Source organism: Erpetoichthys calabaricus, chromosome 17, assembly GCF_900747795.2.
Source record: "Erpetoichthys calabaricus chromosome 17, fErpCal1.3, whole genome shotgun sequence".
Taxonomy (NCBI): Eukaryota; Metazoa; Chordata; class Cladistia; order Polypteriformes; family Polypteridae; genus Erpetoichthys; species Erpetoichthys calabaricus.
This window is the reverse complement of record NC_041410.2, coordinates 19511928-19526827: the sequence shown is the minus strand read 5'-3', so window position 1 is coordinate 19526827 and position 14900 is coordinate 19511928. Positions and strand designations below refer to the sequence as shown.

At 43.9% G+C, this 14900-nt stretch overlaps 1 protein-coding gene across 1 annotated transcript in view; it reads right to left on the bottom strand.

Annotated features, from left to right (window-relative positions):
• The window catches only part of polr2m (RNA polymerase II subunit M), a 124789-nt gene that overhangs the window by 65362 nt on the left and 44527 nt on the right, over positions 1-14900 (bottom strand). The window contains exons 7-8 of the mRNA XM_051920775.1: positions 9269-9421; positions 1709-1834 (exon numbers count right to left, since the gene is read on the bottom strand). Of these exons, the coding sequence (XP_051776735.1) occupies positions 1709-1834; positions 9269-9421 (279 nt within the window). The remainder of the gene's footprint in view (positions 1-1708; positions 1835-9268; positions 9422-14900) is intronic.

The window sequence follows — 14900 nt, the reverse complement described above, 5'->3', positions numbered from 1 at the left end:
AATGTAATGGAAACAAATGTAAAGTGTAGGAAGTGAAACTTTAGATCAGAATACACAGTAGGAGGTCTGAGACTTGAAAGTACTGCTTAGGAGAAGGACCTATCAGTCCTTATTATTATTATTATGAACTCATCACTATCTACATCCTCACAGTGTTCAGAAGCCATTAAGAAGGCTAACAGAATGTCAGGTTATATAGCGCCTTGATGTGTGGAGTACAAGTCACAGGAGGTTCTGCTCAAGCTTTATAACCCACTGGTGAGGACTCATTTGGAGTCCTATGTGCAGTTTTGGTCTTCAGGCTTTATAATCAACAAAGCGGCACTAGATTCATTCTAGCACTACAGGGAATGAATTATGAAGAAAAAAATAAAAGAACCGACGAGACTTTACAGTTTAAGCAAAAGAAGATTAAGTGGAAACATGATTGAAGTGTTTAAAATTATGAAGGGAATTAGTACAGTGGATTAACATTGTGATTTTAAAATGAGTTCATCAAGAACACGGGGACAATGTTGGAAACATTTTTAGGGTAAATTTTACATAAACATTAAAAAGTTTTTCTTTACACAGAGAACCACGCACATAATAAGTGACCAAATAGTGTGGTGGACAGTAGGACTTTAGGGACCTTCAAAACTCGACTTGATGTTATTTTGGAAGAATTAAGTGGCTAGGACTGGCAAGTTTTGTTGGGCTGAATGGCCTTTTCTCTTCCAGATTGCTCTAATGTTCAGTTAACAGATATAGATTGATACTGCTTTCCTTTTAAATTACCAGGTAATAATAAGTATGCTGCCTGTGGAAATATTAACAAACATTGTTCTGGAGACGGTGGCACTGACCAGAAAGCAGGAGACAGAGCTACAGGTGGCAGAATTAAAGATGCTAAGATTTGCACTGGGTGTGACGAGGATGGACAGGACATGAAATGAGGACATTAGAGGGTCAGCTCAAGTTGGACGGTTGGGAGACAAAGTCAGAGAGGTGAGATTGCGTTGGTTTGGACATGTGCAGTGGAGAGATACTGGGTATATTAGGAGAAGGGTACTAAGGATAGAGCTGCCAGGCAAAAGGAAAAGAGGAAGGCCTAAGAGAAGGTGTATGGATGTGGTAAGAGAGGACATTCAGGTGATGGGTGTAACAGAAAAACATGCGGAGGACAGAAAGATATGGAAGATGATGATCCGCTGTGGTGACCCCCAACGGGAGCAGCCGAAAGAAGGAGGAGAAGAAGTTCAAATCTGTGACACAAAATTACTTAAATTCCAGCTAATTTTGATTTGAAAATTTGCACTGTTGTGCACCATACGTTATAAGAGCATTGCAGACATTCAGTAAATTAATTTATTCATTTATTCAAACCTGATGGGTCACCAGAAGCAGGAAGTTATACCAATTAAGTTAGGAACCAGCACAGTTAACTGTAAGACACACAGGAAATACATCTCTACTAAATTATTTGTTTCCTTGCCTTTATTCAGAGAATATATATAAATTAAATAATCATGCAATCTGTTTAAATGTGATACGATTTACTTATATTTTCTTTTATCAACTATCAAAAAGTCGTTGGGTTTTGTAACAGTATGCAGTTTCAGCATCCCGCCGCAAGATGGCAGCATGTGCCAGTCTTCAAAGCCTAATCAAGCAGCTTTTTCTGGCACTTGTTGCAGCACTGAAGCTGCAGGATGTGTTTCAGTCGTACCTGTAAAGCCTCCAGCTCAGCCTGGTAACGCTGCTGTTCTTCTCTAAGTTTATATTCATGCTCGCTGTGGAGATTTCTTGTCAGGTCCCTGAGAGCTTCGGCATTAGCTTCCTGAGATGCTTCCACCTACAAGTGAGCAAAGAGCACTTAGGTTTGAACTGGATTCATCTAGTGTAGAACATCAGCTGTAATTCAAATATCCTGCCTGTGAGGTTCAGTGTCATGGTGTACCTCTAGTATGTAATATGTCATGTCATTTTCTAACCCATTTAATCCAGACCTGGGTTGCAAAAGGAGTGGAGCCTATGCCAACTAGCAATTGGGCATAAGGCAGGAACAAACCCAGGACAGGGCGCCAGTACATCACAGGGTGAACACAAACACACACACACAAACACCAAACACATACTAGGGTCACATCTCTCGGACAGCATCAACCCTCAGTGTGCAAAGGGGCAACACATTCACTGCAGTGTAATTGTTGGACCCTTTTTCTGAGTTTTATGCCAGGGTTATTCTTTGTTTAGGTGAAAGGAATTAACTGAATGGCCTGTTTCTATCAAAAACTTTTCATATGTTCATAAGTGTGCAACTAACCCCAAGAGGGAACATGACAATGCCCCCCCCCCCCCCCCAGTGCCCTCTAGTTTATAATGACTGGTGGCACTTCACAGGTTAAGACTTAAAGGTAAGAGGTGTAGAGAGTCCTGCCTTGACAGAACCCAGGGGCAGATGGGAATGCTACGAGACCAGAACACCAAACCAGGGACCCTCCTATTTTTAACATAAGCCCAAACAGAAGCCAAAATTTGTACAGTACACTATAGTTTTAGGACACAAAGGTCAAACAGAAAAATGCACTTGTTAGCGCTGGTTTATCTGTAATCTCAGATGGCCACAAACTGCATTGTGTCGACTCTCATACCATCACACCGCTGAGTCACATTTCATGACCTCCGAGACCACGTCACCTAACAACGGGTCACAGCATCACAGCAACAGAGACACAAAATGAAACCAGAAAAAAATGAACTGTTTTAACATTAACCCGAAATCAAAAACAAACGGTAGATTAGAATTCTTTGGGTGTCAAAATCCTAGAAATGACATAATGTTTGACTATAAGCCCAAGGAGACATAGGAAGTTTCAAAAATAAAAATACTGAACATAACACAGAGGGTGAGACTATTGGACAAACTAAGCTTTATGTTATATAGTGCCTTTCTATACCAAGCACTATGTGGCACATGCAGTATGTATTCATATTTGAGCTGAAGCTGCCAGACCACCGTGCAGAGGACATGCTGACAAGGGGCCTCCCTGAAGGCTGAGCAGGCCGAAGGGGCAGACTTGCGTTACCTGTGCTTTCTTCTTTGTTCCCCTGCCCTGGATGTGTGCGTGTGTTTCACACGTGGTGAGAATAAATAAGTCCTTTTTTCCTCCTTGTCCAGTCCTGTTTGTCAGGTTCCACGTGAGGAACTGCAGCTCCACCCTTTAGGTAAAAGAGCTGCTCAGCGGACCTCTCCTGCTTGCAGGTTGTTAAATTTACACAAAAAAACCTATCAGCCAAAATTGTCTCATCCATAAGCCAAGCCCAGTGTTACCCAAAAGTGTTTCAGTTTGCAAGAATTAATTAAATTTGTCTAAAATGGCAAGCACTTCACAGAGTGACAAAAATGCCAGCTGCAGTTTGCATAGCAAACATCCAGACGAGACCCATGGCTGATTTAAATCCCTGCCCTTATAAAGTACAAACTTTTGACATTTCAAAATCTCCTGTATGGTAATCACCAAAGGCCAGCAAGGACATTGGTGTCTTCATGTGCCATATGTATTTTGCTGCCCTTTAAAAGTTTTTTAAACAACACAAGGGATTTTCGATTGCCTTTTACACTTATTGAACAGTAATGGTGCCAGTTCAGCTCTCTGTTGGCTTTGAGAAGGATTCAGTAAAATGAAGACGCATAACTGCATTGCACAACTGCCTCCACAGCTCCAGGAAACTGAGGTCGTGTCCCAGCCTGCTCACTGGCTGTTAAGAGTTTGCATGTTCTTGGTCCCAGTTGGTTTTCCTTCAAAGTTTTTAAGTTTTCTGCCACAACACTAAGACATTTTATTTGACACAGGGAGCCCTTTGTTGAACTGGCACAGTACCATGGCTGGCCTCTGCCCAAATGATCCCAGGCCCCAAAACAAACGTATATTTCAATAAGAAGAGTGGATAATTAGCTGCTGTATTAAAGGTTTGTGTTATGATCTGCACTACTTACAATGTGCTGGTGTTCTCAGAAGCTTTGTATTTTTTTGTGATAAGAAATCCACTACAGTAATCCCTCGCTATATCGCGCTTCGCCTTTCGCGGCTTCACTCTATCGCGGATTTTATATGTAAGCATATTTAAATATATATCGCGGATTTTTTGCTGGTTCGTGGATTTCTGCGGATAATGGGTCTTTTAATTTCTGGTACATGCTTCATCAGTTGGTTTGCCCAGTTGATTTCATACAAGGGACGCTATTGGCAGATGGCTGAGAAGCTACCCAACTTACTTTTCTCTCTCTCTCTCTTGCGCTGACTTTCTCTGATCCTGATGTAGGGGGATTGAGCAGGGGGGCTGTTCGCACACCTAGACGATACGGACGCTCGTCTAAAAATGATGAAAGATTATCTTCACTTTGCTCCCTTCTGTGCAGCTGCTTCGTGAAGCGACAAGCTGCACGGTGCTTCGCATACTTAAAAGCACGAAGGGCACGTATTGATTTTCGATTGTTTGTTTTTCTCTGTCTCTCTCTCTCTCTCTTTGTCTGCTCCTGACGGAGGGGGTGTGAGCTGCCGCCTTCAACCTCTTTGTGCCGCGGTGCTTCGCATACTTAAAAGCCAAACAGCCCTATTGATTTGTTTGCTTTTCTCTATCTCTCTGACATTATCTGCTCCTGATGCGCACTCCTTTGAAGAGGAAGATATGTTTGCATTCTTTTAATTGTGAGACGGAACTGTCATCTCTGTCTTGTCATGGAGCACAGTTTAAACTTTTGAAAAAGAGACAAATGTTTGTTTTCAGTGTTTGAATAACGTTCCTGTCTCTCTACAACCTCCTGTGTTTCTGCGCAAATCTGTGACCCAAGCATGACAATATAAAAATAACCATATAAACATATGGTTTCTACTTCGCGGATTTTCACCTTTCGCGGGGGGGTCTGGAACGCAACCCCCGCGATGGAGGAGGGGTTACTGTATATCCAATATACTAACAACCCAATTGTGCTTCACTCACTCAGAATATGGAACCAATGTAAGAAATATTTTAAGACAGAGAAGCTTTTATCTGTGGCACCTCTGCATGAGAACCTCCTTTTTCCACCTTCTCAAACATACGCAGCTTTCAATGTCTGGAAAACATTCAGGATTAAATCACTTAGAAATCTGTACATAGACAACGTCTTCGCATCCTATGAACAATTGAACTCCAAATGTAACTTTCCTGCAACACATTTCGTTCACTATCTTCAAATTAGAAACTTTGTTAAACAGAACCTGCCCGATTTTCCTCATCTCCTACCTTCCTCTATGCTGGAAAAAATATTGCACAGTCTTGAGGACTCAGATAGCATTTCTGTAATATATAAAACCGTGTTACAGTCCCTCCCTTTCAAAGATCCAAGAGGACAGTGGGAAAAGGATCTCTCACTCAACATCTCAGAAAAGAAGTGGAAGGTAGCATCGCACAGAATTCACTTGAGCTCCATATGCACAAAGCATACAATTATTCAACTCAAAATTATATTTCGAGCACATCTATCTCATTTAAAACTGTCCAAAATGTTTCCAGGACAAGATCCAACCTGTGAACGCTGCAATCGAGCTTCTGCCTCACTGGGTCACATGTCTTGGGCGAGCAGCAAAGTAACGTCATTCTGGACCAAAATCTTTAAATGCCTTTCAGACAGCCTTGGTGTCACAATCCCTCCTAACCCACTAACAGACGTGTTTGGTGGGCTCACAGAGGGGCTTACTAGCTTTACTCTGCTGGCCTAGCTCTCTTTCTCATGGGTGGGGGTTGATTTGTTTCCAACCCGTTTTTTGTAAAACTTGACTTATTTGTATGGAATGTGTTTCGATTTTAATAAAATCAAAAAAAAAAAAAAAGAAATCCACTATATAAAATAAAGGTATTCATTCTTTATAGGTTTATAGGGTCATTATTACCACAAGTACACTGCAATTCTTACTAGCATGTGCTAATATGTCACCACTCTCCAGTATTATGATTTAACGGGTGGCTCAAGGGTTAGCACTGCTGCATCACCTCCGCATAATCCTGGGTTTGGGTTCGAGCTCAAGTCTGGCTCTTGGGTGTCATCTCTCTGTGCCCCAGTGGGTTTAATCAGGGTACCTTTGTTTCCTCCCTCATTCAAAAAAGGTGTTGCTTTAGTTGATTTGTGAATCCTAATTGGCCTTGTGTGAGGGAGTGTATGTGAGTTAGCCCCACAATGCACTGGCATCCTATCCAGGGTCGGTACCTGCATTACTCCTGATGCTGTTAGAATGGTCTCTGCCCACCCGCCATGACACTGTACCAGAATAAGAGGCTTTAGAAAATACATAAATGAATTCATACTTGTTAGCTGCCTTGTAAAGTGATCGCTGTTGAGGTGGGGAGCATGCACTGACACAGCATGTTGCTGCACCCACCACAAGACAAACCACCGCAGGATGCCAAGTTAGGACCCAAGTGTATTCGTGCAACGGGTGACACCTCAGCACCACACTAGTTCGAATGGAATGGAGCAGTGTGAGATCCCCTTGAAAGATGCTAAATAAAGCATTTTTGATAAATATGAACATTGCACTGCTATTCAAAGATCTTTTTTAATAACACTCCCCTTACAGAGCACTATTTCATTCATTCATTCATTTTTCACTACTTATCCGAAGCCAGGTCGAGGCCCATATATCCTTTTCTCCAGCCACACTTGCCCTCTCATACTGTGGGATTCCAAGGCTCTCCCAGGCCATCTGGAAGATATAATGCTCCCAGCAAGCCCTGGGACATCCAGCTGGTTGAGTCTGTAAAACCCCCACAGGGAGGCATCCAAAAGGCAACTGTATCAGATGCCCCAACCACCTCATTTGGCTTCTCTCAATTCGGAGGGTCAGCAGCAGCTCCACTTGTAGCCTCTCCCAGATGTCTGCGCTTCTCACCCCGTCTCTAAGGAAAAGCCCAGTTACCCTGCGGAGAAAGCTCATTTTCAGCTGCTTGTAACTACAGTCTCATTCTTTCAGTCATTACCCAAAGCTCATGACCATAGGTGAGGGTAGGGGACGCAGATTGACTGGTAAATCAAGAACTTCCCCTTCTGGCTCAGCACTTTTATCACCACTACAGATCGGTATTGTGACTGCATAACTGCGCTCAATGCCCTTATCCGTCTATCAATCTCACTGTCCCTTGTCCCATCACTTGTGAATAAGACCCCAAGGTACCTAAACTCCTCCACTTGAGGCAGTAACTCACTTCCCACTCAGAGAGGACAGTCCACCTTTTTCCTACTGACAAGGCACTATATATTCTTGATTTCACTAGATCCTTTTTATGTGGTCAACAGCTGATTGGCACCATTACCCTTCATGGCTGAATGCCATCTTTTTCACAGTGCTCCTAATATAAGGTGTTATATACAGTGGATTCAGAAGGTATTCAGACCCCTTCACTTTCTTCACATTTTGCCGTGTTACAGCCATGGGTTTAAATCATTAAAATTAATTTTTCCCCTCATTAAGCAGCCCTCAATACCTCAGAATGACAAAGTGAAAATGGGATTTTTGAAATTTTTGCAAATTTGTTAAAACTACAAAACTGAAATATCACATTGACACGAGTGTTCAGGTCACTTTACTCAGTACTCAGTCGAAGCACTTGGAGTCTTGCTATGTATGGTCTGGATTTAGGGATTCTTCTCTGTGGAGCCTCTCAAGCTCTGTCAGCTTAGATGAAGATGGTCAGTGTGACAGATGGCTGGGGTCCTTGCCTGTTCGGGACACCCTTTTGAGGAGAGGACCAGGGGAGAGGACATGTCAACAGCAGTACCTGCCCCGGGACAAGAGAGGGCAAATCCCCCCGGGTTTTATCAGAGCTTAGAAGGTCAACCTTGCTGCCGCCCGTGGTTACCAACAAGGGGTGCCTGGACAGCTCCGGAGCCATGGTATGCAACACTTCCGCCATACCCAGAAGTCAAGCTGGATTCCCATTTAACACTTCCACCACAGTGCTGTCGGAAGTTGGTCGGGGAGCACCTGGAGCACTTCCGGGTGCAGTAGAAAAGAGGCCGATTCACTTCACTCGGGGAGCCGGAGTCAGGAGGAAGAGGACCGAGCTTGCGGGAGAGGAGTGGAGGCGGAAGAAGAAAAGGGCCGAGTTTATTGGGATTTGTGCACTGTGTGTATTGTGCTGAAGAAAGAACAAAATAAACATGTGCGTTTTTGGACTTGTGAGTCTGTGTGTCTGTCTGGGTTGGGCTGATCTTCCACAATAGCCATTGTCAGCTCTCTCCAAAGACAATCATTTGGGTTCAAGTCCAGGCATTCCCAAAAGTTTTTCCTAAGCCACTCTTGTGTTCTCTTTGTTTTGTGCTTAGGGTCTGTGCTCCTTTTGAGTTTGAGGTCCATAGCACTCTGGAGCAGGTTTTCATTAAGGGTATCATTGTACATTGCTCTCTTCAGCTTTCCCTCAACCTTGACTAGTCTCCCAGTCCATCCCATTGAAAAACAACCGCACAGCATGACGTTGCCATCATCATGCTCCACCGATGGACTGGTATTGCACAGGTGATAAGTCGTGCCTGGCTTTCTCCAGACATGATACTAACTTTGGTTTCTTTAGATGTGAGAATCTTATTCCTCACAGTATGAAAGTCCTTTAAGTGCCTTTATGAAAACTCCAAATGGGCTTTCCATGAGGAAAGGCTTCTTTCTGGTCATTCTGTCACAAAGCCCAGAGCAGTGGAGTGTTGCAGTGATGGTTTCTCCCATCTCCACAGCTTAGCTGGATCTTAGTCAGAGTGACCATTAGGTTCTTGGTCACCTGTCTTACAATGGCTCTTCTCTCATGACTGTTCAGTTTGGCTGAGTGGTAAGCTTTAGGAACAGTCGTGGGTGTTCCAAACATCATCCATTTAAGAATTGTGAAAGCCATTGTGCTTTTGAGAACCTTCAGTTCTGCAGTGATTTCTCCTGTCCTGACCTCATGGTTTGGTTTTTGCTCTGATACACACTGTCAGCTGTAGGACCTTCCATAGATAGCTGTGTGCCCCTCCTAATCATATCCTGTCAGTTGAATTGACCATAGGTGGACTCCAAACAAACAAATTAATGATTGTCACACACATGCTAGGTTTCTAAAAAGTCAACAGGCAGCAGTCTTGTGGCCTCTCCTTCTGCTTATGCCCTGCTATTGAATCTCTACTTGGACAGCTAAGATCAAAGTGAGTCTGGCGTCTTGAATTACTAGACCTGCGTTTTTAAAGTTGCATTTGTTTTCTTTTTAACTTAATGTTCCATACCTTGAGCTTCAAGATTTCATTTTCTGATATTGCTGCTTCCAGTTGATGCTCCTTCTCTTTCATTTTCTCCATGGCTTGTTGGTAGGACTCTCTCAGATTCTTCATCTCTTCTGTCATATCACTCCGTTCCAAGCTGCTATCTACCAAAGCTTTCTGTAAAAATAAATAAGTAAAATGAAATAATGCATAGCGAGCACATACTATAACACAAAGATATAGAAAGTACAGGACACGACACTCTCACACAAAAATGCAGAATGGTATCAGCCAAAAACACCATCTGAAATATGATAAAGAATACATTTTTAGGGGCACCTGTGATGGGCAGCACCTATGGGGCTGGCATTTCTTCCAGGATGGGTGCCCACCCATTACCTGGCTGGGAGGCCAGGATGAAGGAAGGACAGAACAATTCCTGTCCTTGTCAGGGAGCTGGTAGAAGATGCCAACAATACAACAAGTGTATCGGCATCCTGTCTGGGATTGAGTAAGGATCTTTACCCGGCTGAGAGTCCAATATCATGGAAGGACAGGGGGAGACTATTGGACATGGCTACAGTCTCCCCCAATATGCTAGATGGCGGCATCCCTGGGCTTCCACACTCATATGGACATCTGCAGGGCATGCTGGGAATTGTAGTGTCATGGAGCAGCCATGTTGGATTCCATGGGTGCCGCCAGGGGGAGCTGCAGCTACAGGGATCCGTGATCCATACTTTGTGGCACTAGAAGTACTGCCAGGTCTTCCATTAAAGGAGCTGCTCTGTCTCAGCCAGGCGATTTGAAGTCAGAAAAGGAAAAAAGGAAGAATAGACAGAGAAAAGAATTATGATTGTACTTCCCTTTGAATTACTATGTCAAAGCTTTTGTTAAGGTAATTTATTATAATACACTTTTTCTTTGAATCCAGTTCCATGTGTTACTGTTGTTGTGTCTGTTGGTTTGGGGTGTGGCAACACCCTCTAGTGGGTACAGACCATAGCTTGTGCTGCCACCTCACACCCCCAGAGTCCCAGGTTCCAATCTTGACCCACCACTGCTTGGGTCTGTGTGGGTTTTCCTCGAACACCCCAAAGATGGGCTGCTTTGTTGAATAGGTGACTGTAAAGTGGCCTAGCATGACTGTCCCCTGTCCAGGACTAGTTCTCTTACATTCTAGCCTATGCTACTGAGGTCCGCTAAAGCTACCTGAACTGAAGAAGTGGGCTAGAAAGTCCATGGACAGATAATATAATCAAAAGTAACAAGTTTATTCAAGTTTTATTTATTAGTGCCTTTCACCATCACATGCCATTCCACACATACTGTACTGTGTGGTCCACTCACTTTTCTACAGTGTGAGATCAGGACAGTGAGATGCCTTGGCTTAGATGATTTATTTGATTTTCTATGTATAATGCCTTACTGCTGGAATTCCCAAACAGTTTTATTGTCCACGTCTTTAGCAGAGGCTGTTGAGGTCACATTGCCTTAAACGTTAGGGCTCCTTAGGCACTGGGCATGTGTTATGAGTTATGAGTACTGTTTGTTTTAAATACTAAGCAAAAAATCTTTGTTTTTCAGTGTGCTGAGTGTATAACATTCTTTAAGATTTGTAACATAATATAACCTAACATTCTCAAACACACTTAATCCAAATCAGAGACATGCTGGACCTGGCCTATCCCAGCAGCAATGGGTGTGTGGCATTCCATTGCAGGGCCCACTCACATACACACCCACATTCACTGACAAACTATAATTTGGCTATCATGATTTCCCTTTTGAAAAGGGTTGCAATTGTTAATATAGGGACATGTAAAAAAACAGTTTAATTTTCACTCCATTTGGACAAAATATTAAAACAAAAATCTGAAAAAAGATAGTAAGTCTCTCGTCAACCACCAGATCATCCTTGTCACTCTCTCTGACCTTGGCATCAATGGGACTGATGTCAGGGGTGTACCGGGAAAGCATGGTAGTTACCCAAAGATCGCTGCTGGGCCCTCTCCGCTTCTCTCCTCTCTCTACACCGCCTCACGAGGCACCATCATCCTGTCCTGTGGTTTCTCTTATTAGTGCTTTCCAATGATACACAGCTGCACTTATCACTTCCTCCAGAGGACCACACGGTATCAACTAGAATCTCTGCACATCTCACTGATATTGCAACTTGGATGAAGGAGCTCCACCACCAGCTCAACCTGGCAAAGATTGGCCTTCTTGTTTTCTCAGCTCTTTAGTCACTTCAGCACCCCTCCTCTGTTCATCTTGGCTCATTACTGCTAACATCTGCCAAGTTTGTACGCAACCTTGATGTGATGCTCGATAATCAGCTGTCTCTCACTGACCATGTTGCAACGGTCTCTCTGTGTTGCAGATTCACTCTATACAACATCTGCGAGATCAAACCGTATCTGATGGAGTATGCATCACAAATCCTGGTCCAGTAGTCACATCTGGGTTACTGCATCTCTCTCTGCTGGCACAAGTATCAAGCCGCTGGAGATGATTCAAAATGCAGTGGCAGATCTGGTATTTAACCATCCAAGGTGGGCACACGTCACTCTCTTCTTTTCAGATCACTCCACTGGCTCCCTGTAGCAGCACGTATTGCCTTCAAATCCTTGATGCCTGCCTACAGAGTAGCCAGTGGGTCAGCATCTATATATATGGAGACACTTGTGAGTTCCTCTGCTCCTTCTCAACCACTCAGGTCCAGTGGTGAATAGAGGTGGCATCAAATCTCAATCCAGACTCTTGTCATGTGTATCTCCTATCTCATGAAATGAGCTGCCCACCTCCATCTGAAACTGTGACACCCACAACATGAAAACTCTCTAGTTTGATTAGTTTCTAAATAGCTGATGTTAGGTTTGGTTTTGTAACCTAGGAATTGTAACATGCTTGTAGTTTGTTCTGAGCTCTACACATGTGGCGATCAATTTTGTACCTTTGTCCTGTTTACTCAATTAATGTTACCACTTTTGTAAGTTGCATTAGATGTAGGGCTTTCATCAGGTGCCTTAAGGGAGCATAGTAGTAGTAATCAAGTCAAGTAAAGTCAAGTTGGGGAACATGCACTGGTATAGTGCGTTGTCGCATCAACTACATGATGAAACTTCGGATCCCGGTTGGCAACCCTCCAGGCAGACACGCGGTCCAGTCCCACCCTCCGGAAATGGCCCTCTATCTGCCGCAGCCAGGTGTTATGTGGGCGACCCCTTGGCCTGGTCCAGTCACTCGGGTCTCCAACAATGAGGATCTTATGAGCCGGATCACCCTCAGGGAAACGAGCCACATGGCCGTAGTGCCGTAGCTGACGCACCCTCACAATGCAGATAATGTGCCTCAATCAGGACTCCATGAGCAACCGCTCATTCAACACAAAGTCAAACCAATGGTATCCAAGGACTTTCCGGAGAGACACAGTACCAAAGGAGTCCAGTCTTCGTCTCAGGTCACTGGATAACGTCCATGTCTCGCAACCATCTAGCAAGACAGGAAGCACCAGGACTCTAAAGACTTGGATCTTCATCCTTTTGCATAGATATCAGGAGCGCCACACACCCAATCCATCTACTGACTTCATAGGAGGAGTCACCAGAGACATGAAGGTCACCGCCAAGGTAAGTAAACCTCTCGAGAGGAAGTAGTAGAAGAAGTAGAATAATCACAAGTTCAGACTACCGTGAAATTGTTACTTGCGGGGCACCAAAGCCATAGAGTAATGTGTCTCCTTACAATTTATAAGCAATGCCATTTCAGTCATTTGCACAAAAATGGCTATAAACTGTTTCCAGCCCTTCTCTATTCTGTTTCTATTCTTATTAATGCACAATATGTGCCTCTACATTGCACTGCCGCTCACCTGAAATAAGGCCATAGAAAGAAAATTTCCCAAAAATCGTACAGCTATGTAAAACTATAAGCCACTCAAGTATGGGTCAGACAAGCAAGAAGACAAGAGTAACTGAAAAGAAATATCAAAACACCTAGCAGGCCCACTAGGCCTTCTTTTACTTGTCTGATCCCCGTCTGTCAGGCTCACTATAAGCCCTCTACCTTGAACCTTCCTGTCAGGAGTCTTCACCCCAAATCTTGTCATATTTATATGGCAGATTTAAACCCCTGTGGTTGGGGGAGAGTGGCCCTTTTTAGATACAGGGTACCATTCTAGTGCTTCCTCTTTGTTGTCTGTTGACTTAAAAGGTTCCGTTTCTCTCCAGGAATTTTGGCATTTTAGGACAACACCTTAGGGCTCTGAGTAGCCACTTACTTGTTATAGAAAGGGTGAAAAGCCCTGGGTATTTGTGACAATCCTGACCAGGAGATGAAGAATGCTTTAACTCTTTCAGGGCGGATGTCGACTTTTGTAGAAATTCACAGGTAGAGGACTGTGATCAGCTGTAACCCTAACCCTACCCCTAACCTTAACCATTATGTTTTAGTTTGACTCTCTTTAAAGTTAGCTTCGTTGATTTGACTGAGATTTCCTGCGTGTGCATGAGTAGCGAAGTGCAAACAACCCCTCAAATGGCATCGACATCTTTTGAAAGACCAAAGCGAATGCGCAAAGCAAAATACTCTGTGGATGACGTTTTGCATATCATATCACCAAGTCAGACTCTGAGTTGTCGGATTTTGATGTAAGTGATCTGGAGATCGAAAACGAAAGTGAGTGGCCATCGTCAGCTGATCGTGGCGCTGAACATGTCCGTGTAGCTAATGCACCTACGCACCTCACCTAGGACGACTGCCTCTTACCGATGACAAGAGGTACAAACCAGAGTGCATCACACTGCGACTGCTACTGCTGCACGAAGACAGCCAGGCAGCCGGCCCATCGCATATTCCTGCTGGTCATTGAGCTGCCCCTGTGCTGACTGCAGCAAAAAACATTTTATATTGATTTATGAGTGAAACCATTGCTTTGTGTGCTTTTTCAGAAAACTGGAAAAAATACTCGGCCCTCATAGAGTTAAAGGAACTACGGAAGGTTATTGCTACAAACTAACACAGGTCTTTTCACTCTGGAATCTGGAAGTACTCATACCCCTCCGATAGACAATGACAATGTGAAAGAAATATGAGACAAATTAACTATCCCTGTAAGCCACAAACTGACAGCTCTTCTCTTGCAGGTTTCATTTTGTTAAGGTGAGTTTCATTTATTCATTCATTTTTGACACTCTCTTTTAGCAGTTCAGATGCAGCTGAATTTGGGTGTGTTGTGTTCATTGCTATAAACTCCTTGAGTCCACTCTTAGCTTATACATCTAAAAAACACTTTTAGTTTATGTCCCCCATGCTTCCCTCAGGTCAGAATACATTAGGCCAGCTGTGCACAACCTGCGGCCGTACGGCCGCATGCGGCCGTGGGCAAGGACTTTGGTGGCCGTGGACGTGTATATTAAAGTGTACGTAATGGCGGCCGTGCAGGTGTAGGGTCTCTGGACTCCAGCGAGTAAGGGGTCTCAACGCCGCGGAATCTTTGTCGGCCGGGTCGGTATGGTGACGCCGAAAGCCGATTTGGACTCTGGGGTCTCTAGACTCCTGCAAGTGTAGAATCTCAAACACCGCAAGTACCGAACCAGATTGGTAGACAGCAATCTAGAGTCTGGAATACGGCTAATGGTCTCCAGCGAGTCCC